Source organism: Apaloderma vittatum, unplaced genomic scaffold, assembly GCF_000703405.1.
Source record: "Apaloderma vittatum isolate BGI_N311 unplaced genomic scaffold, ASM70340v1 scaffold1487, whole genome shotgun sequence".
Classification (NCBI taxonomy): domain Eukaryota; kingdom Metazoa; phylum Chordata; class Aves; order Trogoniformes; family Trogonidae; genus Apaloderma; species Apaloderma vittatum.
In genome coordinates, this window is record NW_009725473.1 from 1 (window position 1) to 27,451 (window position 27,451).

General features: G+C 39.6%; 1 protein-coding gene across 1 annotated transcript; it reads left to right on the forward strand.

Annotated features, from left to right (window-relative positions):
- Positions 1-616: 616 nt before the first annotated feature.
- Positions 617-27,417, forward strand: LOC104268323 (transient receptor potential cation channel subfamily M member 3-like). The gene is made up of 8 exons (XM_009872899.1): positions 617-681; positions 1,144-1,282; positions 3,351-3,602; positions 8,278-8,452; positions 18,468-18,618; positions 19,182-19,381; positions 20,215-20,347; positions 25,968-27,417. Exons 1-8 carry the CDS (start codon positions 617-619, stop codon positions 27,415-27,417), a joined length of 2,565 nt encoding a protein of 854 aa, XP_009871201.1.
- The last annotated feature ends 34 nt before the right edge of the window (positions 27,418-27,451 follow it).

The window sequence follows — 27,451 nt, forward strand, 5'->3', positions numbered from 1 at the left end:
CACTTTGTCCAAGACAGCCTCCAACAATTAAGTCCTCTACAAGGCCTTCTCTATGAACAAGCAGCAAGTCCAGGAGTGCACTTCCCCTCGTTGGTTCCCTCGCCATCTGTCAGGAAGTTATCTCCCACACACTTCAGGAACCTCCAGGACTGATCCCTCTCTGCTGTATTGTATTTCCAGCAGATGTCTGGAAAGTTAAAATCCCCCATGAGAACAAGGGGTAGAGTCCGTGCAACTTCGCCCAATTGCTTATAAAGTATCCTATATACTTCTTCATCCTGGTTGGGAGGTCTGTAGCAAACTCCCACAATGATGTCTGTCTTATTGGCTCCTCCCTTGATTCTAACCCATAAGCTCTCAACCCTGTCTCACATTGACTAAGTTCAAAGCATTCATATCGCTCCCTAATATAGAGGGCCAGCCCACCACCTCTCCTACCTCGTCTATCTCTTCTGAAAAGCTGATATCCATCAATTGTGGTGCTCCAATTTTGTGTGTCATCCCACCACGTTTCAGTTATGGCAATTAGATCGTAGATTTTCATCTGTACAATGGCCTCCTGTTCCTCCTGTTTGTTACCCATGCTGCATGCATCATCTACACTAATGCACGCAGCATGGGTAACAAACAGGAGGAACTGGAGGCCATTGTACAGATGAGGTTAGGTCAGTACTACATTGGGTAAGAAAACCTCTAGGAACTCCTAGGACTTTTTGGTCTCCAGGAATGCCAGAGTCAGCCTACACTAGATGACAAGGGAGAAAAAACACAGAGGAGGGATGTTAGAGGAGTAAACGGTGTTAGAAGCAGAGGAGGTAGAAATCTTCACATAGGTAACTTAGTTTTGGTAGTTGGCATAATTGTGTCACAGTTCCCACCACTGTGGGATGATCCAGGGGGACTGCATTAATAAAATTTTGTTGAGGATGCAGTGTAGCTGGAGGAGAGGAAATCTGTGCATGTATTTTGCAGATATCACACTGTATATGATTTAATATGAGCTTTTTCAGACAACCCAGAACACTGTCTGATTGTTCATTTGTCTGTTTAACTCTGGTTACAGTGGAATTAGGAACATCAAGTCATACCCATGAAACTAGATCAGTCGAATATATATAGTGACTATTGAAACTCTTTTTTTTTTTTTTTACAGCTGGCATATATAGGCTACTTGATGCTCTTCAATTATATAGTGTTAGTGAAGATGGATCGCTGGCCGTCTACACAGGAATGGATTGTCATCTCATACATTTTCACTTTGGGAATAGAGAAGATGAGAGAGGTAAAATCAGCTGAACCAAGAAAGACAGAATAAAAAAGTAATGTGTTGTGGTTTTTTCATTTTAATATATTTCTTATTAATTTTCTCAGTATAATTTTTGATGAATGAGCTTATCATAAAATCATTCTTTTAATGCCGAAAAATCAGATGGGTTGTTAAAAATACATCACTAAAAAATCTATCTTCCTCCATTTCAAAATCAAGAATCACTCTCTTTCCTTCTTTTTCTCCCACAGAATGGCTGTGTTCAGATTTCTGTGTGATGCACATTCAATAGCATTCACAAGTATGGGGTGCTCTTCTGATATATCTTAAAGCTTGGTTATATGTCTTGAAATGTGGCCCAGAAAAAAGTAGGTTTAAGTGGAGGAAAAGAAGATATGGTATAATAGGACAAGCATGGAGTCATGGTGATAGCACGACAACCAAAAAGCCCATGCTCAAACCTTACCCCACTCCTGATAGAGTTCATTCAAAATTTATGGCTGTCCTAATATCTCACGCAAAGGCTTTAAATAAAACCAGCTGTAACTGGGGGAAAGCTTAGATCTCCCTTTAACCTTGAAAATTTTTGCTAATTATGTCAAGCAATTGCATGCATCTCCCTAAAGATGCTACAGCAGACACGTAGAGCAGAGACAGAGCATTTAAGTTGGCATTCAGTCCATAGGGTGAGTGAAGTTGTTCTGCCATCTCCTGCCCCTCATGATCTTTCCAAGTTGCAGTTACCACTGTGCCCTTTTCACTTGGCCAAATGTGCATTTATTCCACAATGGCACCAGAGGCCTAATTCAGCCCTGGTGTGAGTGGGTGCGAATCCCGTTGACCTTAGCTGAAACAGCACATTTGTACCCCTGGGCTGCATTTGTTACCATCTACATTTGTACTTTCTGCAGCAAATGCCTTTGAGGACTACACTAAAAATGATCTTGCAACAACCACTTAGACTTCAAAGACAAATTCCAAACGTTTTAAGGTAATAAATAAAAAATATATAATAAATAAAAAAGAACAAAGGAAAAGACACTAGTTGTGTGGCCTGTAATGAGTGTACCTCAAAAACCAAAAGAAAAAGTAGCCACACAAGGACTCCGCAACACTGATGGAGTCCAAGCACCATTGGCTCAATAGGTGGGAGGCTGCTGGAGGAATTGTGTGCTGCTTTTGTCTAATCATTCACCCCAAATTGTCCTTTCCACAAAAGTTTATCAAGAACATTTGTCCTAATGGCTTTCTAAGCAGATGTTTGAGATTTTTCACAGAAGATGGGTCTAAAATTAATTCTGAAAATGAATTATGAGAAAATCATAAGAATGGCATTCATCTTTTTAAGGAACTGTATGAGTCTGCTTAGATGTTCTCATACTAAATATAGAAAATTAAACCAAACAGTCTGTTAACTCACTAAAAGCTAGAAATTATTCATAGAAATTACTTGAGGAACAATTTCAACAGTAATTCGGGAAAACAATCAAGTCTCCGAAATGATCTTGCAAATAGAATAATGATAAATTCATAAGACAAAATCAATTGTTTTTCTGAATAATATTCTCAGCTATGGAACTTAATTCCCAAAAAACAGGTCCAAGTGGTAGCTCGTATCTTTCTAGATTAAATGCTAAATCCAGACCTTTATGATTATATGTTTATTAATTATTTGTTGATATTTTAATACACATTTTAGAATATTTTTCTTTAAATTTGCAGCTTCTTTAAATGTGAATTTTCTGATCAAATATTATTCTGTATTTCTCTCTGTATTCCAAGACTCTAAGTCGTGTCAGTAAATTTGAAAACCAGAAAGATATACATACTCTTCTGATTTCATACAGAGTTTAGAGCGACTGAGCTTTTTGTCCTATTAGTATCTTGCACATAGATATAGGCTAAGAATGGTTGAAATTGAAGATTTCTCACAAAAATCAGAAGTTACATGAGAGATTTTATGATTGGAGTCTATTCAGCTTTGCTTTTGGCCTGCGTGGCATGTATCTGTTTATCAGAGATTTCTTCAATCTTAAATTAAGACAGCTCTGCCCCTTTCCTCTCCATGTCCTCTGTCCTTCAGATATTGATGTCAGAGCCTGGGAAACTGTTACAGAAAGTAAAGGTTTGGCTGCAGGAGTACTGGAATGTTACTGATCTCATAGCCATTCTCCTGTTCTCCGTCGGGATGGTGCTCCGTCTACAAGACCTGCCACTTCGGAGTGATGGCCGAGTGATATATTGTGTTAACATTATTTACTGGTATATACGGTTATTAGACATCTTTGGAGTAAACAAGTATTTGGGACCATATGTTATGATGATTGGGAAAATGGTAAGAGAACTTGATGCACTTCTGTGTTTTGCCAGCATGTTCTTGACTCAATGTCTTTGGCCAATGACATCACTGCAGATTCATCTGTATGGTTTTTTACACACTAGCATTTTCATGTAAGCTAGAAATTGGTGCCTTATTGATTCAAAACCTCAGCATAGACCCCCACAACTGAGGATTAGACTCTCCATGTTCTGTTACGTGACGTGTTGCTTTACTCTGAGATCTTTCTTCAACAGTAAAGCTATCCATCCTCTATGCTTCATTTGCAGAAAATACTAAGGATGCTGATTGTCAACTAGTTATAAAGGAGAGTGGTTTGTTAAGTTTAAGGAAAAAAAAGGTTAAATAAAAAAAAAGAGTATTTGGTACCCTGAGACTCTTGAAGTGTGTGGTAATAGGTGTGGTATGTTCAAAAATATAATGGTTATGATGAAAGCTATGACCTTTCCGTAGTTTGCTCCATATCCATATATTGTTCCATCTCTGCTGTTCAGGTGTGTCTTTGTGAGATGAGAAAGCCATTTGCATAACTGCAGCCTCTGTTTCCTGGTCAGGTCACAGCTACACAACATAGCAGGAGTATGAATATGTAACAGTAAATGCAAAGAGGAGCAACCAAGAGATATTTGCTGCTAGGTGTATAACTTTTGACTTTGGGGCTTTTTCTTTTCATATTTCAGTAGAAATGTTGCATTAAAGCAGCATTTTGCTGTGTGAGTTAAAGAAAATGCCTGAGTTTACAAATGCACATGCATTGATATTTGAGTGCCTGCACATATGGCTAATATACATGCTTATGTTTTTTATACAGTTATCCAGCCTTTGTTTTATAAATCATGGCTGTTTCATGCATTCTGGAGTTTAAGATTTATTAGAAAAAAAAAAATTAAAAACCCCTGAAGTTGGCTTTCAGTTAAAAAAGTAAGCTGAATGTTAACTTTTCTAAATACAAATATTCCTGAAAAAAAAGTGGACAATAATCAGCAAATCCACATGGGCTGTCTGTTTCTTTTTCCCTTACCATGGTCCTAAAAGAAAAGACCCAGCCACCCTCCTTCCTCACCATCACAGGAAGAAGGGATGCGTATGAATGCATGGACTACAGCCCCTGCTTGATATTATATTAGTCACAACAAGCTCAGTGAGTCTAAGCAGGTATAAACTGAAATGCAAAATATATGTCTTGTTAGGGTCCCTACACAAGTGACCAGAGGACCACTGTCTTAACCCTTCAAATTACCAGCTTCAACAGCTTGGGGTGGGGGGGGTGGGGGGGAGACAAAAGAAAGCAAAAGAAAGTGATTGTATATCATTATGACCTTCAAGGAAGCCAACAGGATGTTGATGGAAGAAATATTCAGAGCCCTAAAAGTTCTTGCTGGAGGTCAACACAGAAAGGAAGGGCCTGAAATCAGCTAAATACTACTATTTCCATTCCTTTGGCACCCTCACACATGTACAACAAACTAAGCCTCACTCCCCTTTCGGTGGAAAACAAGTGCAGGAAAATCACTAGCCTCTCTATGCTCAGCACCCTCTCAGAGAGTGTTGAATTTAGTTACTGAAGTACTCTGAAGGTGTGGGCAGCTGCTAAAGGATGGAAGTTCTTTTATTTTGTGCCTTCCTGTTCTTTGATTTTCCTACCTCATCCAGCTTTCCATACACTCAGCTACTCTGACACATCCACTTTGCCCAGACATGCAATGCCCAACTAGTTTGAGTTACGGAAATTTGCCTCTCTCAGCTATTTTCTGGACAATTTATTTTCCTGTGTAATGGCCAGCCCATTTATGTCATGCATGTCCAGACTGCAGTGGTCTCCCTTGTATATTTTTGTTTAAATCATATATTAATTTACCTCCTTGGGTTCTGTCTTTTTCATTTCATGGTCTTACAAATACCATTCAATCCTATGGAGAACATCAAGCTGGTTATATGTATTTCCACAGAGTAAGCCCATTACAGCTGTTGAGTTCCTCAACAATGTTTAATGCCTGAGCTTTTATCCTGAGCTTCTATTGTGAATAAGTTTCAGACTCTGGAGGAAAAAAGATGACTCCATATTTCCAACATTGAGCAACTTTCATTTCCTTGTATCCAACAAAATAGCTGTAAAAGGCTTTACCTCTGGGCACTGTGAATAAATACACAAGTGAAATTAAGCAAGGGGCAGGAATGGGCTTGAGCAGTTTAAAATCAAAGCCCTGAAGTGAAGATAGGAGGAATCAAATGGCCAAGTTTATTATTATCTACTAATTTTAGTAGCAGAATATACTAGTATAATGTGCTTTTCTGATCTCTGTGCAGTTATAGATTTACTACTTGTTATTTGGGACTGAAATCAAATCACTGTGGCATGTCAAGATTGGTCAGAGGTATATCCGTTCCCTTACTGGGTAGGAATGTCTACATTTTCTTACCTTCTCTCCAAATAAAAAAGGGGAAATGGAGCCAGCTTGTTTATGTAACTGCACCAACAGTTCCACGTTTTATCACTTTTTTAAAGAGGTGACTAATGGGTTCCTCAGAATGATTGAAACAGCTGTTGCCTTGTTAAATTTGCAATTGTAGTTTTACTTTACAGGCTAAAGGACCTGATACGATGTCCATTAGAGTCAGTTGAAACTCACCCATCGATTTCACTAGATTTCAGACAGGCTACTGAGGTTTAAGAAAGATACCCAGTTGAAGGAGGAAAAGTCAATATACAGCTTGAATAGAGAATAGCACTAAAATTTTTGTTTGTTGCAACATGAGGTCAAACCTCTGTGACTGCTCATCAAAACCACTGGAAGTTTTTAAGAAATTGTATTAAATTGCCAACAAACACTCATTATGTTTATTTGGTTGGATGACATTTTAAAATAGGTATTATATTACATCATATCGTGTTATATATTTCTACCTGAAACAAAGTTTCATCAGAGAGGAGAGGAGGAACGAGGTTTCATCTCCAAATTCCTTCCCTAAAAGCAGGGAGAACTAAATGCAACTGTGCAGCTTTCCCATTTCAGGATGCTCTCTGAGGTACAATGATCTGGAATTCCTCTTAAATCTTGAGAGAGTAATGCTCTGAGTAATAAGGGAATGCTGGTTATTTACTTGTCCATTTTTTAATTCTTTAAGAGATTTATTTTCGTCTCTTATGTACTCATTTTTTAAAATTTCTTTACTGCATTTTTATGTACCTCAAGACTTTTGTTTCCCTCTGCTTTTTTTCACTTGTCCCTAGTTCCTTCTCTCTAGTTTCTTGAGTCTCTCCTACAAGATTCCTGCCCTACAGGCATCTTTCTCCTCTCTCCCTCTCAGTAAATACAAGGATATCTTTTTCTGTTTGCTCCTCTGTACCTCTCTCTTTTCTCTGTTAGTTACATCTCCAGTGTTACTTTGTCCTCAGGTCTCTCTCGTGCTTTAAAACTGAAGAGCACCTGCAGCAGCACCAGATCCATCTGCTGCAAATGAGTCCCCCTCTCCCACCATCTCTTGTCATGAGCTGCCCTGCTCTTAAGCTGTAGCAGGTCCCCCATGGAGCGATAAGGCCACCCATTGAGGTACAGGTTGGTTGCACACCTGCCTTACAGGGAAAGTAAAATGCATCTGAGACAGAAAATGCAGAAACTAAAGGACTTAGAAGTCATAGGGTTTAGATGAGTTTGGGGCTAATTTTTGGTCAGAGACAAAAATTATATCCAAAGCTGTGAAAAGCAGCTCTGCCATAACAAGTTTTATAACTTAAGACCAATAAGTAAACCTGTAACTAAAGTTTTTAAAGGCATCTTACCAGGGACATTAGAGGACTCCCATTTGGGTTTTGGGTTATAAAGCATCTCTGCCGTACCTCTTTGATGCTCTGCTCTCTGGAAGGTCTTTTCTAACATAGCTCCTCTTCTAATCTTCAGCTTCTATTCAGCACCTCCTAGGATTGCTGTCCCACTTTTTCTAGGAACATTTTTAATGGGTAGGCACCATTTGCAAGCACTAATTAAATTTGTGGATATGCTAATAAGGCCTTCAACGATGGAGAAGAATAGAGTGTCTGTGTTACTTGCTTCTTTTTTTTTTTAAATACGTCCTGTGTCAGACTCCCCCACCAAGCTGATTTCTAGTCCAGCCTGTATTACAGCTTTCATTTCTCACTGTTTACCACCATGGTGTCCCTCATGTTGCAGTAACAGGCTGTTCTGCCACCAGTTACTCTGTATGTTTGATGCAGCTTTCCTCCTCTGCTCCAAGACAACACCTACCAGTGAATAAAATGACCCATATCAGTCCTTTTGTTTTGTTACAGTTGCCACTAGGTGCCTATAAAGAATACATCATCTCCAGACCCTTGCCCAGACCAGGCTGCTGGTTCCAGTCAAGCTATATTCTTGTTCAGGGAACTTGTGTAACCAGATGGTATCTTGTATTTTCAAGCCTATTCATAGCATTTAAATTGTTCTTAAAAACACACAGGGTAAAACCAAGGATGCAATAATACCACTTCACTTCTTTGAAAAAAAAATTTGTTATGTATAAAAGTGAGAATAAGTTTTCAAAATTTGTTTTTGAAAATTCTAAAATGTACAGATTTTTTTTCTTAGCATATAATAATGGGAATATGGATAAATAAATTCCTCTAATTCTTGTCCCTTGTTTCTCTTTCTCTCTCTTTTCCTGTCATTACATTCATATGATAGACATGATGTACTTTGTCATCATCATGTTGGTGGTTCTGATGAGCTTTGGTGTCGCAAGACAAGCTATTCTTTTCCCCAATGAGGAGCCTTCATGGAAGCTGGCGAAAAACATTTTTTACATGCCTTACTGGATGATCTATGGGGAAGTGTTTGCAGACCAGATAGACCGTAAGCAAGTTTGTGATTCTCATAATCCAAAGTCAGGTATCTAACTTTGATCAGATGATGTCCAATTAGATCATGTGTGTGTGCTCAGTAAATGGGTCAGGATAGAGGAACTCCTTCATCACAAAGAATGGTCACAAAAATATTTTTTTCACCTCATATTGGGGTATCAGCTTCAGAATATGTTTCTGGCATAGCTTTGCAATTATTTAACTAGAAATCTGTAACACTAAATTGTCTTGCACATAAAGAACATTTTAAATGGTTCCTTTTTACTAACTGAGTGACAGGGATACCCTCCCAGGTATCCACCATGAGTTCATTATTATACCTGGGACATAAGATGTCACTTCTTTTTTTCTCATCCATTGGTTTGCTTTTAGACCTAAATACTTTTTACCTAACTTCACGCTGAGCATCAAGTCTAATAATACCGGGTAAGACCTTCATCTTCTGTGCTTCATAAGGATCTAATCCAATGTGTTTTCTCTGCCACTCACAGCCACCTTTATGCTAAACTATGTGATGCAATTCTTTGGAGACGGTAGATCCATTGTTAGAATTTTGCTTCATTTATTTATTCGAAAGCAAGACTGTGCTCAGGTTAGTGCAAACAGAACAAAGGACTGTATTTCATATACTATCTCCTCAGGATTCCTTTGGCTAGTGATCAGGAAAACACCAGTTTTCTATTTAAGTTAAACCTCCTGGTGCCACCCAGTGCATTACACCAAAGGGGAGGGGTGTTCATGAGAAATGTTTCAGCAGATGAACAAATCAAAATGAAATCACAAAAAAGGTATCTTTAGAAAATACTGACATGCAAGTGATGTTCATCATAAATATATGTAAGACTCGGCAGCATTTAAAAGAGAGTTTCTTTTCCATTGGCATATGGAGTCTGTTTTCATTTTATCCTATGTACTACCTTGGAAAAGGGCAGTGTTTTCAAAATTTATCTTCTGCTTCTTCAGTATTGATCAAGATTGAATGCAAAAAGTGCTGATTTCTCCCGAGCTGCTTAAGGTAATAGGCATAACTATACCACCAATAATCTCCCCAATTTAATGGAGTTTCAGACGGACAGATGTACTCATATCACATGGCAGATATTTCAGCATGTTCATTTCTTTTTCCTGATTAGCACAGAATAATTAATGTGGTTACAGATTAAACTTCTTTTTTATGTTTACTTTCTCACTTTGTTTTTTAGAAACAGAATGGCATGCAAGGAAGTAAACAAATACCTAAAATCACAAAGCTTCTCATTTAATTTAGCTTTTTACCTATTTCCCTCATTTTTATCCTTTTTCCTTTTTTCTTTTTTAAAAGTTCATTGCATTCCAAAGGCATAATAGCTGGGAGTATAAAACTTCATCTTGCTCCAAAAGCATAACAGGGGGATAAAGCTTTATCCCATTAAACTAGGACTTCCTTCCACAAGCAGAATTCTGTCCGTCCCTCTACAAGTGGCCATTTACTGATATTGTACTAACTACCATAGTGCAACAAATATGGCCAATGGCTGAATAAAACATTATTGGTAATTTTTAAATGAAATGCTGCTTACAGTTTAGAACCCTGAAACCTAAGAAACTAAATTGTCTTTGAATGAAGCATGAATTTTAAGTATGAAAAAATGGTGGCAGGCTCCATACGCTTGCACAAGGGTTTAGGGATAGTCTTGTGTGTTAAGAAATCGTGGCAGTCTGGAGAGGTTCCCACTGACTGGAAAAGAGGAAACGTAACCCCCATCTTCAAAAACTGGAAAAAGGAAGATCTGGGGAACTACAGGCCCCTCAGTCTCACCTCTGTGCGTGGCAAGATCATGGAGCAGATCCTCCTTGAAAAGCTGCTAGGGCACACAAATGGAGAGGAGGTGATTGGTGGCAGCCAGCGTGGCTTCACCAAAGACAAATTGTGTCTGACAAACTTGATGGCCTTCTACGATGATGTTACAGCGTCAGTGGGTAAGGGAAGTGCAACTGATGTCACCTACCTGGACTTACATAAAGCATTTGACACTGTCCCACGCAACATCCTGGTCTCTAAACTGGAAGGACATGGGTTTACTGGATGGGCCACTTGATGGATAAGGAACTGGGTAGATGGTTGCACTCAAAGAGTTGTGATCAATGGCTCAATGTCCAAATGGAGACCAGTGATGAGTGGTGTCCTGCAAGGATCGTTACTGGGACCAGTGCTATTTAATATCTTTGTTGACAACACGGGACATTGGGATAGAGTGCACTCTCAGCAAGCTTGCCACTGACACCAAGTTGTGTGGAGTGGTCGACATGCTGGCAGGAAGGGATGCCATCCAGAGGGACCTTGACAGGGTTGAGAGGTAGGCTCAGGCCAACCTCATGAAGTTTAATAAGGCCAAATGTAAGGTCCTGCACTGGGGTCAAGGCAATCCCAAGCACAAATACAGGCTTGGTGGAGAGCAGATTGAGAGCAGTCCTGAGAAGGACTTGGGTGTGTTAGTTGATGAGAGACTCAACATGAGCCGGCAGTGTGCACCTGCAGCATAAAAACTGAACCATGTCCAGGGCCGCATCAAAAGGGGTGTGACCAGCAAATTGAGGGAGGTGATCCTCCCCCTCTACTCTGCTCTGGTGAGACCCTATCTGGAGTACTGCATCCGGTTCTGGAGCCTACAGTACAAAAAAGACATGGATCTGCTGGAGTGAGTCCAGAGGAGGGCTGGAGCACAGGCTGAGGGAGCTGGGGTTATTCAGCTTAGAAAAGAGAAGGCTCAGGGGTGACCTAATAACAGGCTTTCAGTACATGAAGGGGGCCTAGAGAAAGCTGAGAAGGGCTTTTTTCAAGGGACTGTAGTGATAGGACAAGGGGAAATGGCCTGAAACTGAAAGAGAGTAGATTTAGATTAGATACTAGGAAGAAATTCTTCACCATGAGGTGATGAAACATGGGAAGAGGTTGCCCAAGGAAGTTGTGGATGCCTCATCCCTGGAGGTGTTCAAGGCCAGGCTGGATGGGGCTTTGAGCAACCTGGGCTAGTGGGAGAGAGGTGTCCCTGCCCACAGCAGGGGGGTTCAAACTAGATTATCTTCAAGGTCCCTTCCAACCTTAATGATTCTATGATTCTGTGATTCTATGATTCTATGATTCAGATGCCTAACATTTAAACCTCACAAAAAGACATAGTATAATTACTTCTGAGGCTTAGGGAAAGCAAAACTCCTGATAGTTTCAACTCCAGCTATAATGGATTGTTATTTTTCTGTCTGTGTCAAGGAAACTAGGAGTTGGGGCAAAAGTGGTGATGTCAAAATGAAAAGCAGCATCTAGTTCCTCCTTCCTGAGAGACAGATGATGCAGGGAATTAGAATCTGCCACTCTTTCAGCACAAAATATGCACAATATGTCATGTCTGTCTGAGGCTTAGTTGTCTCAGAAATGTTACCTCTGGAACAGACTGGGAGCATGAGCAAATGGTGTGTGATGTTGTTATACAATCAAAATGACCTGACTGGCACCCAAAAGGTTTTAGAAGTACATCTACATTTTTTCACTATTTGGGAATTTGTTGTTACATATATTTTCCAAGTTGTTCTAAGCTAAATCAGCCACTGTATCCATGTTGGAGTATTACAGTGTTTGTACTTTCTCAAATAAGATAAACATTTTAAAATTATTATGCTACATACAAATTGCAATTGAAATTTATAGTCTAGAACAGATTTTCTCTATTACTATTTTTTTTAGCAAACCAAGTTTCTTTGTGGTTTTCTTTATATTTGGGTGTTTAATATTGCTACATTATTTACAAATTTGGTATTCAGCAAAAGTGCTGATCTTGAAAGTGAATATACATTTGAACTGTGCTCCTAGAGATTATCCTAGTGTCTGAGAAAAAAAAAAAGAACACTACTCTAAAATTTCTAACTTTTTTTTCCTTTTTTTTTTTCATTCTCTGTTGATATTTCAAGTATGCCATTAAGGCTGACCAGATATAATGTCCAGATCCATCTCATCAGCTGGCAGCCTGTCCATTTAGTGGGTCTACTCTGATTTTTATCTCAACACACTGCACTGTTAAAACACTAGCTAAATGCCTCACTCTAAAATAATGCATGTCACATACATCTACATTTTTTACCCATAATTTCTGCATTGATATCATTTTTTAAATACATATGTTAACTGGAGTATGTATTAGTGTCCTGTTGGCATGTGATCTCACCTTCAACACAGAAGTGGGAACACAATTAGATCCTCACTTCTGGGAGTATGAATATACTATTCAGTGGTGTTGTTACTATCAGTGATATACATAAATACTACATTCTACAAATTCTGGACTGTCAACCAATTGTAATAGGGGAATAAAAAAAATGAGCTGAGTAAATCTTTTAGAACTGTGTTCAAATTTTCAGGTAAATTCAGCCAAAAAAGCAAACCCAGTCTCAGATTATTTTCTTCGAGAATACTCTCAGAGTATTTACTCTGAGACTGACAGTTGATCATGGCCACGTTACCTGGGGAAGGAAGGAGGATCTGGGTCAGGGAACCGGTGATGGTAACTACAACTGTCTAATTTATAGGCTGCCTTTCCTAATCCAGTTGAGCGTGTGCTGCCCAATGGGATCCACGTGGTGGCAGCCAGCCACTCTGCTCCTTTACTGAATGCCTGTCTGGAAAGAAATACACACTGTAAAATCTCTCCCTCAGGTCACCTCACTTACTCTGGCACTATTGCTGGCAATTTTAGCCAAAAAAATTCACAGCACAGTTGTCACATGCAAAGAACTTTGATTTCACCTTACCAAGCTATCCAAGTGTCTCCAGAATACAATGGATATAGAAGTATTTAAGAAATACTGAAGAGGAAAGAATTATTCACAGAATGAGTTTGCTAGGTAAAAATATGTAGATAGGTGACAAAAATGGCAACTTGAGAAATGATAGTCCCCTTGTAGTAAATCAGCAGCAGAGCTATCATCTTCCTGTGTTCAGAAGGCAAAGCAACTGAGCATGCTGTTAGCCAACATGGATATAAGTTTTCTTGGTTTGGACTGATATACAGATTTGCCTGGTGTCTCACATGTGAGATTTGCATCTGGATTTTCTTTCCAGCTGACAGTCTTTCTAGTGCCATCTGGAATCTGAAGAACAGTCTGAGTTGCATTTGTTCCCCATGCCTACTCCCTTACTGAAAAAACCTACATAGTTTAAGAGAAAAAAAAAGAGTCCTTTTTCACTTATGTTGGAGGAATGCCAAGTAACCAGAACACAACTTTTTCAGAAGACGAGAGGTGATTATACTCAGGTTTTAACTATCCAGTGAACTTAAGAGGAAAGAATAATTACTACAAAATACTTTTTAAAATTATTTCTTAGTTTGTTAGAATTTTTTAAAAGTTCTTCAAGGTTTCTTAGTACAAATGAAAATTTTACACCAAAGTCTATATGATCTTGGAGGTTTCATGCTTTTCCTGTCTCCACTGGAGCTTCCTGTAAGGGCTGCCATTTGTGTGGATCATTCTGGAATTAAGACAAACAGAGCAGATTTGCACAAAACAGAATAAAACATATCTATGCTCTTTTTTTGCTTTTTTTTTTTTAATTTGCATTGCAGCTCTGTAGCACAGGATAAAATCTGTGCACAACCTACGCACCATTTTGAAAGTCCCTTTGGCCTGAGATGTAGTAGTATTCCTCTTCCTGGCACTTGTCTGAGGTTATTTTTTGGGTTCGAAAGGGCTGGTGATTTTTTCTTGAGATCTGAGGAGGAGGGAGGGAGAAAGCACTAAAGAGAACAAGAAAAATACAGGTATTTACTACAAATTATGATTGAAATACCAGTAGAATGAAGAAAGGCTTCAAAGTAATTTTTAATGTGGCTAAGGGCAAGAAGCAACATGTAAGGTCACAATGCTGTTGTTAAAGCAACTTTTTTTTTAAGTAATGAGACACTGGTCAATTCCCTGGTGATTCTGCTTATGAACAGAGCAATGGTGTGAGATTCAGAGATCCCAGAGTTCAGTATTTTCTTTGTTAGTGAAAAGGTGGACAGATTGAGACAGCTCACTCAGGCTACTGAGCAGCCTGACCATCCAGTAAGGTTGCTTGGACATTTGTTTAAAATACTTTCACATCTCGAACTGAACATTCAGATCAAAATTGGAAAGTGCTTGTACACTCATCAACAGGGTGATGAAAGTGCATTTAAAATGTGCAGACTTGAATAAAAACTAGAAAATATGAGTTGGTTAGTTAATAGACACTTATGGTTTCCTTATTCTTTAAAACTGTGATCATATGAACACATTCCATAGTTTCTTGTGATTTCAAACAAATCAGCTTGTACTGTAAAAGCTATTTGGAAATAAAGTAGTTTCATTATGTACTTTGCTCGCTCCATTATTTCACATAACTACTTTGGACAGGTACAGCTGGGGGAAGAGTTATGAAGCAGAAATTTGCAAGCATTGTTTCCCAAGCCCTCCACCCAATACGGAGTGAAAATGAGCAATGTCCATGTCATGACAGTAATAACTTCGGGGAAACAAATTCTTCCAGAGCTCTGCCACTACTTTAGGCCTGAAACATACAAAGGCATGGATTCCTACTGTTTGCTTTGTAACTATTTGCTAGCTAGGAAAGGAATGGTTGGGTATGTAGAAGAAAAGGCCCATACAGGAAACTGTAAATGGGAGCCAGGAAGGAAAAATAAGCATAGGAGGAGATTGTGAAAAAGGAAACAGATGCAAAAAATATGTACATCCGCAGCTATCAGGATTCAATATTTGAGAGCTGAGTGAAGTTAATGCATGTAATTAAAACTGAAACTCCAGCGTTATTTTCTAAACCCTGAGTTCAGGACATAATATCCGGACATAATGTCCAACCATTATCCAATGACCTGTAGGTATCAGACCGATTGTTTTTTTCATTTACCTGAAATAGACAGAATTTGCTTCAGCAAAACATTTCACTAGAATTAAGTATTCTATGTGTTGTTTGTTAGAGAAGGCTTTAATGTAAAGGCTTTAATGTATGTTCTCATACATGTTAAAATCATGCTTTGAAAAAGTTTCTGCCTGTACTACAAAAATCATTGTATTTCTCTAAATATAATTAAAATGGTCAAACCATACATGAAAGGCAGGTGAGGATCCCTCAGGAACAAGGTGCATTACTCAGTGAGTGAAAGATTTGGATTTTGAGAAGCACAGTGTTATCACAGTGGGAGCCCCAGGACACCAGTGCTAATCAAATGGGGACCTGATGCAGTGGAGCCCTGCTCAGGAGTGAAGCTCAAGAGAAAAGCATCACAAGGGTGGATAATCAAACTTGTGTTGATGAACTTATCATACATATGCAATGTCCTATTTTGCTCATTAGCAAACCCAGCGATGTAATGTAGGTGCTGTTGTCTGAATACTGAGATCCACACCTGGCTGTAACATTGGTGCCTGTGCCGGGGTATGTGCAGATGGGGAGCAAGTGAACTACCCCATCTTACTGTAACAAGGAGATAAGATGTGGTGGGGTCTCTTCATACTCAGATGAGGGAAATACACTGTCCCAGGCTACCATAACTCTTCTGGAACCCTACAAACAATATTCTTTAATGAATTTATTATATGAAGATTTTTACAAGCAAATATCTTCATTATTTAAAAAGATTGTCATTGGTACTTTTAGCCTTCTGCCAGAGTCCTGTCCTTTTTCACAGAGAGAGAAATTTCTGTTTCTGATTTCCTGGGAGTAATTATTTTGAACAATCAGTTTATTTTATAGTGGAAAAAGTCTTTCAAAATTAATGTCATAATTTAAAGATGGAAGAAGATGTTCAGTGATATGCAGTCAAACACACACTTCTGCATTTTGGACACACATCATATATTTTCTCATGCAGCTGAAGATGTGAAGATTAAGTGGTGGTTTTAGTTCTCCATAAATAAGGCATAAGATTAGTATTCCCTTATTTTTTAAAAACTCTTTCCACAACAGAACATGCAAAAGAGAACTTCTGCAAATCTTCAGGACAAGCCAAACATCCAAGCATGTACAGAGTAAGGGAACTTGTCTTTATGTGAAGTATAATTTGGCTATCACTGTGTGGCATAAAGTGACAAGGAGGCACTAACTGTATTCTAAATACTCTGTTGTAGGCCATTAAAGCAGAAGAAATCTGTTTTTTTCTTGATAGTTGTCAAAGCTGACCTTTTTTTAGATTAAATTTCAGGTCGGGGTCGGGCTCTTCTCCCAGGCAACTAGTGACAGGACGAGAGGGCATGGCCTGAAACTGCATTAGAGGAGATTTAGGTTAGATATCAGGAAACAATTCCTCACAGAGAGAGTGATCAGGCATTGGAATGCACTGCCCAAGGAAGTGGTGGAGTCACTGTTCCTGGAGCTGTTTAAGGAGAGACTGGATGTGGCACTTTGTGCCATGGTCCACCTGATGTGGTGGTGTTGGGTCATAGGCTGGACTTGATGATCTCAGAGGTCTTTTCCAGCCTTAATAATTCTGTGATTCTATGAAATCAGCACTAGTTTGAAATGCTCTGCAAAGTGATGCTTCCTGAGAAATAAAGAATTGCATATTCTCAGCCTGTTCCGGTACTAGTATGTATTTTCATTAAGTAGGAAGAATTAGTAATACCAGAGGTCCAGAGACAACAGAGCTGCTTGTAAAAGTATTACTTGCGTTTGGCTTTGCTAATTCTTTTTCCCTGAGCTGACTATTTTGGGAGAGTTCTTGTTTGAAGCTGATGTGTCATGTATTCTTCTATCCCAGATGACTACATTTCTATATGTAATAGCCTAACAGATATATGTAGTGCCTAAATCCAAGTTCTCAAATCACACGTAATATCATATGATTGTCAGTACAGTCACTCATGGCGTCCACGAATCCCATGCTCTGTGAACCAAGTCTAGAAGGACCTTTTTCAGAAGAAGTAACACTTGGTATTGGAAATCGTGGATTTGGTTACCTAGGGTAGAATTCTACAAAACATACACCACTGACAAACTTTGTTGCCCATGAAGTCAGTGGGAAACTCCCGTGGGTATCAGCAGGACCTAAGCTAGCGCTAAGCAGAGTTCCTCAGTTAAACTTCTTTTTTGTGGAGACACGGGGAAGCTAGCTGTAGTGCTGTGCAAAATTTACTAAGATGGTTTGTACAAGGAAATTGTTTCTTACTTGAAAAGCTTATTACAGAGGTGCTTAGGACCACTAGGACTCAGGCTAGAAAGACATAAATTGAATCCTCACTTGCAAATGCAGATCACCCACCACAACACATGAAGGCATGTTAAAAGAATAAGCAAGGAAAACTATTTCACAATGTTTTCTCTTGCCTTGTCCCCCTTGCTTCAGTTCTATGATGTTAATATTGAGAACGTTCTGGTTCCAAAACACTCAGGGAAGAAACAGGTGGCAGCTTTGCTGCCCACATGTCTCTTCACCTGTTGCAGTAAAAACCTGATAGTCTCCCCTGCTGTTTCTAGGCATGCAGTCAAATGTCCTCAGTAGTCATTATGAGTATGACCCAGAAGGGCTCGGGGCAGTGCAGTGCACAGAAATAAATGTCTAATTAACTTTCATGTACTTCTTTTTCCTTATGTTATCACATACCTCTCCATCAATCAAAAAAAAATCAAGCTTTCACCATTAAAAAAATTCCTCCGATTATTTCCAGGATTAAATATTTTGATCATTTTATTTGCACAGCCACTAATTACAACCAAAGCACCATGATATTTCAGCCGTATGTAACCAGGCAGCTTATTCACATCAGGTATGTCTCCCACAGTTTCTGAGGGGAATATCTTGATATTTATACACAAGAACTGCAGCTTATAGAGTTTGTGATAATAAGTGAAAACTTCTGGAGGGGAATATCAATGCCACTGTTATTTGGAAGATACTGCTTTGGCAGGCAGGCCTTTATAAATATTTAAATATTTCTATTAAAAAACACTGAAAAAATAAGATTCATTTCCATTTTGTATTTTTTTGCATTTTTGTTCCCAGCTCCTTGTGGTCAAAATGAAACCAGAGAAGATGGCAAAATAATCCAGCTACCTCCCTGCAAGACAGGAGCATGGATCGTTCCTGCCATCATGGCCTGTTATCTCTTGGTTGCAAATATCCTTTTGGTGAATCTCCTCATTGCAGTTTTCAAGTGAGTGACACATTGCAAAATATGGATTTGTGGGAGGAATCAACATTGTTCTCAGCCTAAGGCAGCTGCGAAGATGAAGATTTTGGCTGAGATTCATTTTCAGAGGATGTGAGGGTGAGAAGTAAAGAGGCATTAGATTGTCTCCAGAGAATGAGGGAAATGCCATGATTTTCACATTGTCTAATTTCCAAGGACGTACACCCAATAGAAATCAGGGCAGAGAAGCAAAAAAAAAGTTTAAAGTTCAGTTATGGCATCATTCACCCCCAATACGTAAAATAAGAATAAAAATACTTTCTTGTTTTGCTGGGTTGTTTTAAGACTTGATGGTTGTACAGAACAGACTTACACAATAGTAAGATACATGGAAATTGCTGATAGCCACTGTGCTTTGCTGAAGCACAAAACTTACTAATTGATTTTGTTCTTCCTCCTCTTTTTGTAACAAATAAACATTTGCCACTATTAGTGAAATATGTCTAGTTAAGGTGCTGTCATATCATCTTCAGTGAAGTACCAAAACCATTTTAATTTGTTGTTATTTTCCTCTTCTTGCCTTCTAGCAATACATTTTTTGAAGTCAAATCCATATCCAACCAAGTATGGAAGTTTCAAAGATATCAGCTAATCATGACATTTCACGAAAGACCTGTTCTCCCTCCACCTCTGATCATTTTCAGCCATATGACTATGATATTCCAACACCTCTGCTGCAGATGGCGGAAGCATGAAAGTGACCCAGATGAGAGAGATTACGGATTAAGTAAGCCTCAAACAAGTTACGCTTTCCAATGCCTTTGGTAATACCTAGTGTTTGACATGAATGAAGGTTAATTCCAGCACCTTGATAGACTTTCCATCAGATAGACTACTTTTAACTGCAAAAATGTTATCTGAATAAGTTTCACCTTCACTGCCCAACACTTAGTTCTCCTCAGAGCATTAGTAAGGCTATGCTTTTCTGGGATTTTGGGGGTATGTTCACCACCTTATTCCTTCAAAACCTAAGGGGTTTGTTTTGCTGTTGCTTGAGGTCTGTCATTGCTGGAGGTTGCTGTTGCTCGAGGTCTGTCCCAGCATTAGCCCATGCCACAGCGTAGTTGTCTATGATGTGAATGTTGGAGCCATGTAGTGGCACTAGAGATGCAACTGCAACAAGACTTTCACTCACATCACGTTATCTGCCACACCGCTTGCTGCTGCCTGCAGATACCAGCTCTTGCCACATCAAATAGAGCCCCTGTACTCTTAGACTCTTCTGATAATTTGACCGTATTTGTATTAGGTTACAGGTGGACTTTGGCTCCCACTGCCTCTCCAGGAACTGACCAACAGCTGTGTTTAGATCTTATGCAATCAAAACACATTCATGTTTGCTCAGCATTTGCCGGCTTAAGTGTTTCTGTCTCCAGAATCATATATAATTGAAGCCACTAATTTGGTAATTAGCTGCATCTATCTGCTTTCATACCAAAATGCCAGATAAATTTGAAGCCTGCTTTTGAAAATTTAGTCCATGAATTCCACAATAAGAAGAATGTAGTTAACTTCATGTGTTAGTTTTTGCAAAAATCACAATATTCCATGTTTCCACAGAACTTTTCATAACTGAGGACGAACTGAAAAAAGTCCATGATTTTGAAGAGCAGTGCATAGAAGAATATTTTAGAGAAAAGGATGACAGATTCAATTCCTCCAATGATGAAAGAATCCGTGTAACTTCAGAAAGGTGTGCTTTTTTTGTTTATTCTCTCATAAGTTGATGTGGAAATTTGTTTCTGTTACCATTCTCACCCTTTCTTTCTTTTTCTTGAAAAAGGAAATATTTGACGTATTTTTAATACATCTTAACTAAAAAGTAGAGTGATGAAAGGTGATGAATTTATTTTCTCTCTTTTTCTATTTTTGCTAAAGCAGATGGTGCTCAAAGATAAGCTGACTGGAGCAGATACTATGTCATCTTTGGTACTATATGATATCCATTACTACAGCACCTTAATGCTGTAAACTGATTGCAATTATACTAACAGCATCTGTGCAACTGAAGACACAGTTATTATCTTGATTTCAAAGATGGGAAGCTGAAGTGCACAAAAATAGGTTTGGGTTGATAAATGGGCTGCTACTCAGCCTACCAGATCAGGCTACCCATGCAGAGTGACAATAGGAAAGGTCTGTGAATCCACCAGAATCTCTCTGTGACCACAAAGAGTTAAGCAGTCTTAGGCTCTGAATGGGAACACAGCCAGGACAACCCAGACTCCTTGCCTGCAGAAACCCCTGCATCTGAGAAAATAGGCTGGCCACTTGCATCAGCAATGCTTTACCGAAAGATGTCAGGCAAAGTACAAATAGCCTTTTACAATCATTGTTTTGTTTAAATAAATCCATTCTACAGTCACCTGTAATAAGCAAAGTGGATAGCACTGTGAGTGACTTTCAATGTCTACAGTTTTTATAGCAGTTGAAAAGGATTGTGAAGTGTAAATGATGTCTTAAAAAATGAGCATAAGTCCACAAAGGGGCTTCTCAATCCCAAACTACCCGCTTTGCCACTCAGTTTGGTATCATTGGCAAACTTCATCAGAGCACGCTTGATCTCATCATCCAGATCACTTATGAAGATATTAATCATTGTCAGGCCCAATATTGATCACTGGGAGACCCCACTTGTGACAGGTTGCCAGTCTGAAATGGAACTATTTGCCAGCACCATCTGGATTCATTCTGTCAGCCCATTCCTTACCCAGTGCATTTGTCTAGACTGTATTGCATCAGCTTCTCCAGGAGGATGCTGTGGGACACTGTACTGAAAGCCTTGAAGAAATCCAGGTAGACAGTGTCCACTGCTAACCCCACATCAACTGAGCAGGTTACTTTGTCATAGAAGGAGATCAGGTGTGTCAAGAACTGTTTGCTCTTGGTGAATCTGTGCTGGCTTTTCTAAATCAAATTTGGGATTGTTCCCAGGAGGATTTGTTTCATAACTTCCCCAGTGACTGAAGTAAAACTGGTGGACCTATAAATTCATGGTCCCTCCTTTAAGCCCCTCTTGTAGATGGAGATCATCATCATCATCTTATCGTCATAGAATGGCCTAAGCTGGAAAGGACCTTAGAGATCATTTTAATCCAGCCTCCCTGCCGCCAGGGACGCCACCTCTCGACTAGATCAGGGAACACATGGGGACCGAGTGGGACATAGCCTTCTCTCAGTCTTCTGGGATGTCTCCTGCTCTCCATGATTTTTCTGGAATTTTTCTCCCAAGGCCTGGGGTTTAACAGTGGTGGTAAAGAGAGAAGGAAAGAAAGTGCTGAAAACTTCTGCCTTTTCAGTGTTGCTAGTGGTTAATTTCTCTTCTGTTTAACAGCAAGCCAGTACTTTCTTTCTCATTCTGGTTTTTGTTTACACATTGGAAGAACCCCTTCTTGTAATTTTTGACATCTCTGGTCAATTTCAGTTCAAGCTGAGCTTATGCTTTTCTAGCTGCATCTCTTACACTTAGGCAATGCCATTGTCGTTCTCAGTGGGGATTCACCTTCTTTTCCATCCCTGGCAGCTTCTCCTTTGGTTTTGAGCAGACTCAGAAGCTTGCAGTTAAGCCCTTTTCTTTAAAGAGGATTAACTGTTTTCGTGCTTCCAGGAGAATATTCTTGAAAACTCTCAGCATTTGCTAGCTCCTTGGAAGCTTCCCAACATATCACTCCCAGTCAAGCTCTGGGTGAGTTGAAGTTTGCTCTTCTAAAAACTAAAACCTTTGCCTTAGTACTATCCTGCAGCACGCTCAGCAGGATCCCAAACTCCACAATATTGTGACCACTGCAGCCAAGGCTATCACTAACACAGATATTACAAAGCAGGTTTTCTTGGTTTTTGAGTAGCAGGTTCAGAGCCTCATTCCCGGTTTACACATCTAGCATTTATATGAGGAAGCAGTCTCCTATACATTCCAGGAACTTGATGGATGACATATGAGCTGCTCTGTTGTTCTACCAACAAATGTCTGGTTGAAATCACCCATAAGAACCAGGTTCTGTGGACCCAAAGCAGGTTCCTACTGTCTGTTTCCCAGGTTGCATGCATATACTTGAGATGGTTGGTCTTCTGGTTCACATCTTGGGAGGTAGCTAAGAAACTGTTGTCACTCCTCTACTTGGCCTGGCTTATTCAGCAGTTGGTTGCAATGGCATGAGCACTGCCACTTTGGACTTCACTGAAAACATTTAACAAATATTTGTTAAACAATGGTTATATGCAATATATATAATAAAAGGTGACTAAATTCAGCTAATAGCTTTGGTTGGAGGAGATCATCGTCACTCAAGATTTCTTTTCGTGAATAAAATTATACAGCTAGGGCCAACCCTGTAAATACATCTGTGTACTTCTCACTTCTCTATACACATCTCTGGTTACACCTAGTTTCTGAACCCAGACCGCACTATCTTTATCCCATTGAGTTTATATTAATTTCCCACTACTATCAATGCAAACATATCTGTGATTACTTCTATAGCAACCGACAGACCATGTAACTCAAAAGTCTCTCTTCATCTTGTCCAGCAATACCACTAGTCTTACACTCTGTACCCCTGTCAGTAGCTAATAAATCATGTTCAGGGAAGACAGGACAAATGCTGCGCATGACCATTAGTGTGTACCACCAAGTTGTGTTCAGTAGCACTGCACAGCCCTCACATAAACGCAGGATTCAAAACTTATCTCACTATGGTCAGTTTTACTTATATTCCAGACACAAAAATGTAATCAAGTGCAATAATGTAACTGGCTATGTTTGTATTAAAAATTATTTCACCTGTGTACATCTCTCAAAGCAAGGAAACAAACAAACAAACAAACAAAACAAAAACAAACAACCCAAGATTATCCAGTTAGATTCACAGAATATTATAACTAATTTTTGTTCCTGGGTAACTGTTGCTGGAGTGATTGGTTTTTGTTGTTGTAATCTAAGCATTCTCAAATAAAATCCTGGAGGTTTCTCAAATTGTTCCATATGTCTGACAGCCTCAAAACTGCGATATCTGTTCATCATCTTAGAGCAGTTGTTACTGCTCTAAGAACATGAATGTTTGACAAGGCACTCAACTATTAGCTGATATATATTTCAAAAGTATAATTGTTTTTATAAAATAGCAGTTTAGAAAACAACATGAGAGAAAATGCAATGCAGGGAGTGGTATCAATCTTGTCCCTCTCCTCTCTTGTGCAGGTAGCTTGCTCTTGCTCCTGACCATGAGGAAGCCAGATCTCAGTGTTCCACAGCTAAAGTTCTGTGCATTAATTAACAAGGCATTAATGCTGCCCAATACTCACGCATTGCTAAAATCTGTTTTCCTACTGAGCAAGGAAAAATGTTTATGGTGTTGCCAGTTCCAGGTCACTGGTCCTGTTGGGAATTCAACTAGCAGTAGTAGAAGATGGTATTTATCTCATCAGAAATCCTGGCTATGATTGACAGAGTGCCTATTAACATTTGAGTATTAATTGCACTAACAGTCAGAGAGTAGAATCATAGAATCATAGAATCGTATCATCTGGAAAAGACCTAGAAGTCCATCATCAAGTCCAGCCTCTTCTCAGCCCTGTCAACCTACTAAATGATTCGCTCCAACTCAACATCCACCCATCTCTTAAACACCTGCAGGAATGGTGACTCAACTTCCTGGGCCACCTGTTCCAATGGCTGACAACCCTTTCAGTAGAGAAATTCTTTCCAATATTTAACCTGAACCTCCCCAGCACAATTTAAATCCAGTCCATTTCCCCTCATCCTATCACTCTCCACTACGGAGAACAGACCAACTCCCGTCTCTCTACAACCTCCCTTCAGGTACTTGTAGAGAGCAATGAGGTCTCCCCTTAATCTCACCTTCTCCAGGCTAAACACCCTCAGATCCCTCAGCCTTTCCTCATAAGACTTATGTTCTAAGCCCTTTACCAGCTTGGCAGCCCGTCTATGTACCCTGTCCAGTACCTCAATGCCCCTCTTGTAGTGAGGGGCCCAAAACTGGACGCAGGACTCAAGGTGAGGCCTCACTAAAGCCGAGTACAGGGGCATGATCACCTCCCTGCTCCTGCTGACAACACCATTCCTGATACAGGCCAGGATGCCATTGGCCTTCTTGGCCACTTGGGCACACTGCTGGCTCATAATAGACTTGTGAAGACAAAAGTGTGGAAATCCTGCCATTTGATATTTGTCGCTTCTTGTTTCAGTTTTCAGCATCTGCAGGAATGGGGAGAACCAGAATTGTAACCTTTAAAATCAGACAAACATTACTTTATAAATGTGTTCCTTTTAATACTTTTTTGGCAGATAATAGAGGTCCCTAGTCTATGCTAGAGACTACAAGCAGAGGAAATAATAATGAGAAGAAATTTCATATGTGCTATTACACAATTTCATTCTGTAAAATTAGAGGACTCCATACAAATCCTTCAGGAGAGATATTTTAGAAGCCAGAAAATTGAAATGTTGAAAGCCACTGGCATAAATTAGTACACAATTCACCTTGAAAGTTGAGAATATTTTAAAATAAGACAAATCAACAGTGTGGAACAGATTTACTGAAATTTGCATTAGAATCACACATTTCATTATTACCTGTTAATACTGTAATCTTTTTATTTATATTTACTGTAATCTTTTTATTTATATTTTATGATAGGTAACTTTAAAATCCATCATTTTCATACCTAAACTATTAATACAGACTACTCAAAGCACCATCACATTAACAGAGAAATCTTAGTGTGTGTACGCTATTGCAGGCTGCATTTGGGTTGATCAGTTCTCTCCCCGCAGTTTTCATGCATACTTTACTTGATATTACCTACATTCAGTAAAATTAGCTGATACTTTTACGTATATATATAAGAACTAAAAATTAATCAGAGAACAAAGAAACAATCTCCTTAGGTCCACACAGCACTATCTGGTGTAAATCTGGGGCAAACACTAGGAAAAAAAAAATATGTTACCTATCATCTATGGCAGTAGCCCATTTTTGTTACTTCATTTAGTTCTGCAGTTAACTGTGGTGGTCCTGCTTGTGGCATAACTGAGCACAACATCATGTGCCATCTGCTTTACAGGTTATTCATTCATAACAACCTAATTAGAAGTTTTGGCCTGGTCTAACTGGACTGTTTGCCTGAGTGACTGTTTGTTTGCTGAACTTCTTTTAGCAGGGTTTTGAAGCAGATGAGGTGGTGTAGATTGGCTTTGAATTTTAGACCTATTTGTTCCCATTTTTTTTGGTGATGTATTAGATAACATCACTACTTTGTAGAAATTAACCTGCTTAATTCTTCCCTTTTTTTAGAGTAGAGAACATGGCCATGAGACTGGAAGAAGTAAATGAGCGAGAGCACGGTATGAAGGCCTCCCTGCAGACTGTTGACATCAGGCTTGCTCAGCTGGAAGAAATGATGGGACGAATGGTGACCGCCTTAGAAAAACTGACTGGAATAGACAGAGGTGAGACAACCAAGATACGATCCAGGACCTCATCGGACTGTACTGATGCAGCCTACATTGTGAGGCAGAGTAGCTTCAATAGTCAGGAGGGAAATACTTACAAGCTTCAGGAGAGCATAGATCCTACAGGAGAGGAGTCCATGTCCCCAACATCCCCTTCGATCACACCCCGCATGCGAAGCCACTCCTTCTTTGCAACAAATATGAAGGACAAGTATGGGTTGGAAAAGTTTGAAAGCATTTTTAAGGAAAGATCTCCAAGCCTCCATCGAGCTATCAGTTCCCACTCGATAGCAAAAGATGGAAAGGTTCCCTTAGCCCCTACCAGCACGTTGTCAATTGCCCCAGACTCTAGAAGGCCTTCTTCTTGTATAGATATCTACGTTTCTGCCATGGATGAGATGCATTCTGACACGGAGCCTCTTGACAGCTCCATAAATATTCTTGGTACTGGAGCTGCAGCTCTGCAGGCACACATAACTTCTTCCATTTTAGCTAACAGTGCATATATTAGCAGTACACCTGGAGAAAAGATTTCTGGCAGGAGTCTTGATTATGAGGAAACCTCTGGAATAGAAACAAGAGCATTTTCTTCAGACTATTCACAAATCACAGACTGTCAAATCCCCTGGGATTCAGACCCTCCCTTGTATCACACTTTAGAGCGATCTAAAAGCAGTCGTTATCTGGCTACAACTCCATTTATTCTAGAGGAAACACCAATTGTAAAATCTCACAGTTTTATGTTTTCTCCATCTCGAAGCTACTTCAGCAGCCTTGGCATCCCAGTGAAAACAGCAGAGTACACAAGTATTACAGACTGCATAGATACAAGGTGTGTGAGCACTCCCCTGGCCATCGCAGAAAGGGCCAGTTTCCCTGGAAGTCTCAGTGGCAAAGTAGAGGATTTGGGATGTTGCCACCCAGAGAGAGAAGCTGAACTAAGCCACCCAAGCTCTGATCATGAGGATATTGAGGCCAAAGACAAGAAGGGGATCCCTTTATCTCCTCAAGATGGCAATGCTACAAGAACTCTGGCCAACAGCATCCCACTTCCAAAAATAGAGCGGGCCAACAGCTACTCTGCAGAGGAGTCCAACATGTTATATCCACAGCACACACGAAAGAGCTACTCTATCAGTGACAAACTTGACAGACAGCGAAACACAGCAAGCCTGAGAAACCCCTTCCAGAGGAGTAAGTCCTCAAGGCCAGAAAGCACAGTGGACAACCTGTCCATGAGGAGATTGTCAAGAACAGGAGCCTTCCACAGCTCTGAAAGCAAGCACAGCTAGGCCTAGAAAAAGCTTACTGGCAGTCTAAAGGTCA

Coding starts and splice junctions, on each gene's coding strand:
- LOC104268323 (XM_009872899.1), top strand. CDS start 617: ATGGGTAACAAACAGGAGGAACTGGAGGCCATTGTACAGATGAGGTTA. Junction 1,283..3,350: donor GAATAGAGAAGATGAGAGAG/GTAAAATCAGCT, acceptor TCTGTCCTTCAG/ATATTGATGTCAGAGCCTGG. Junction 3,603..8,277: donor TTATGATGATTGGGAAAATG/GTAAGAGAACTT, acceptor CATTACATTCAT/ATGATAGACATGATGTACTT.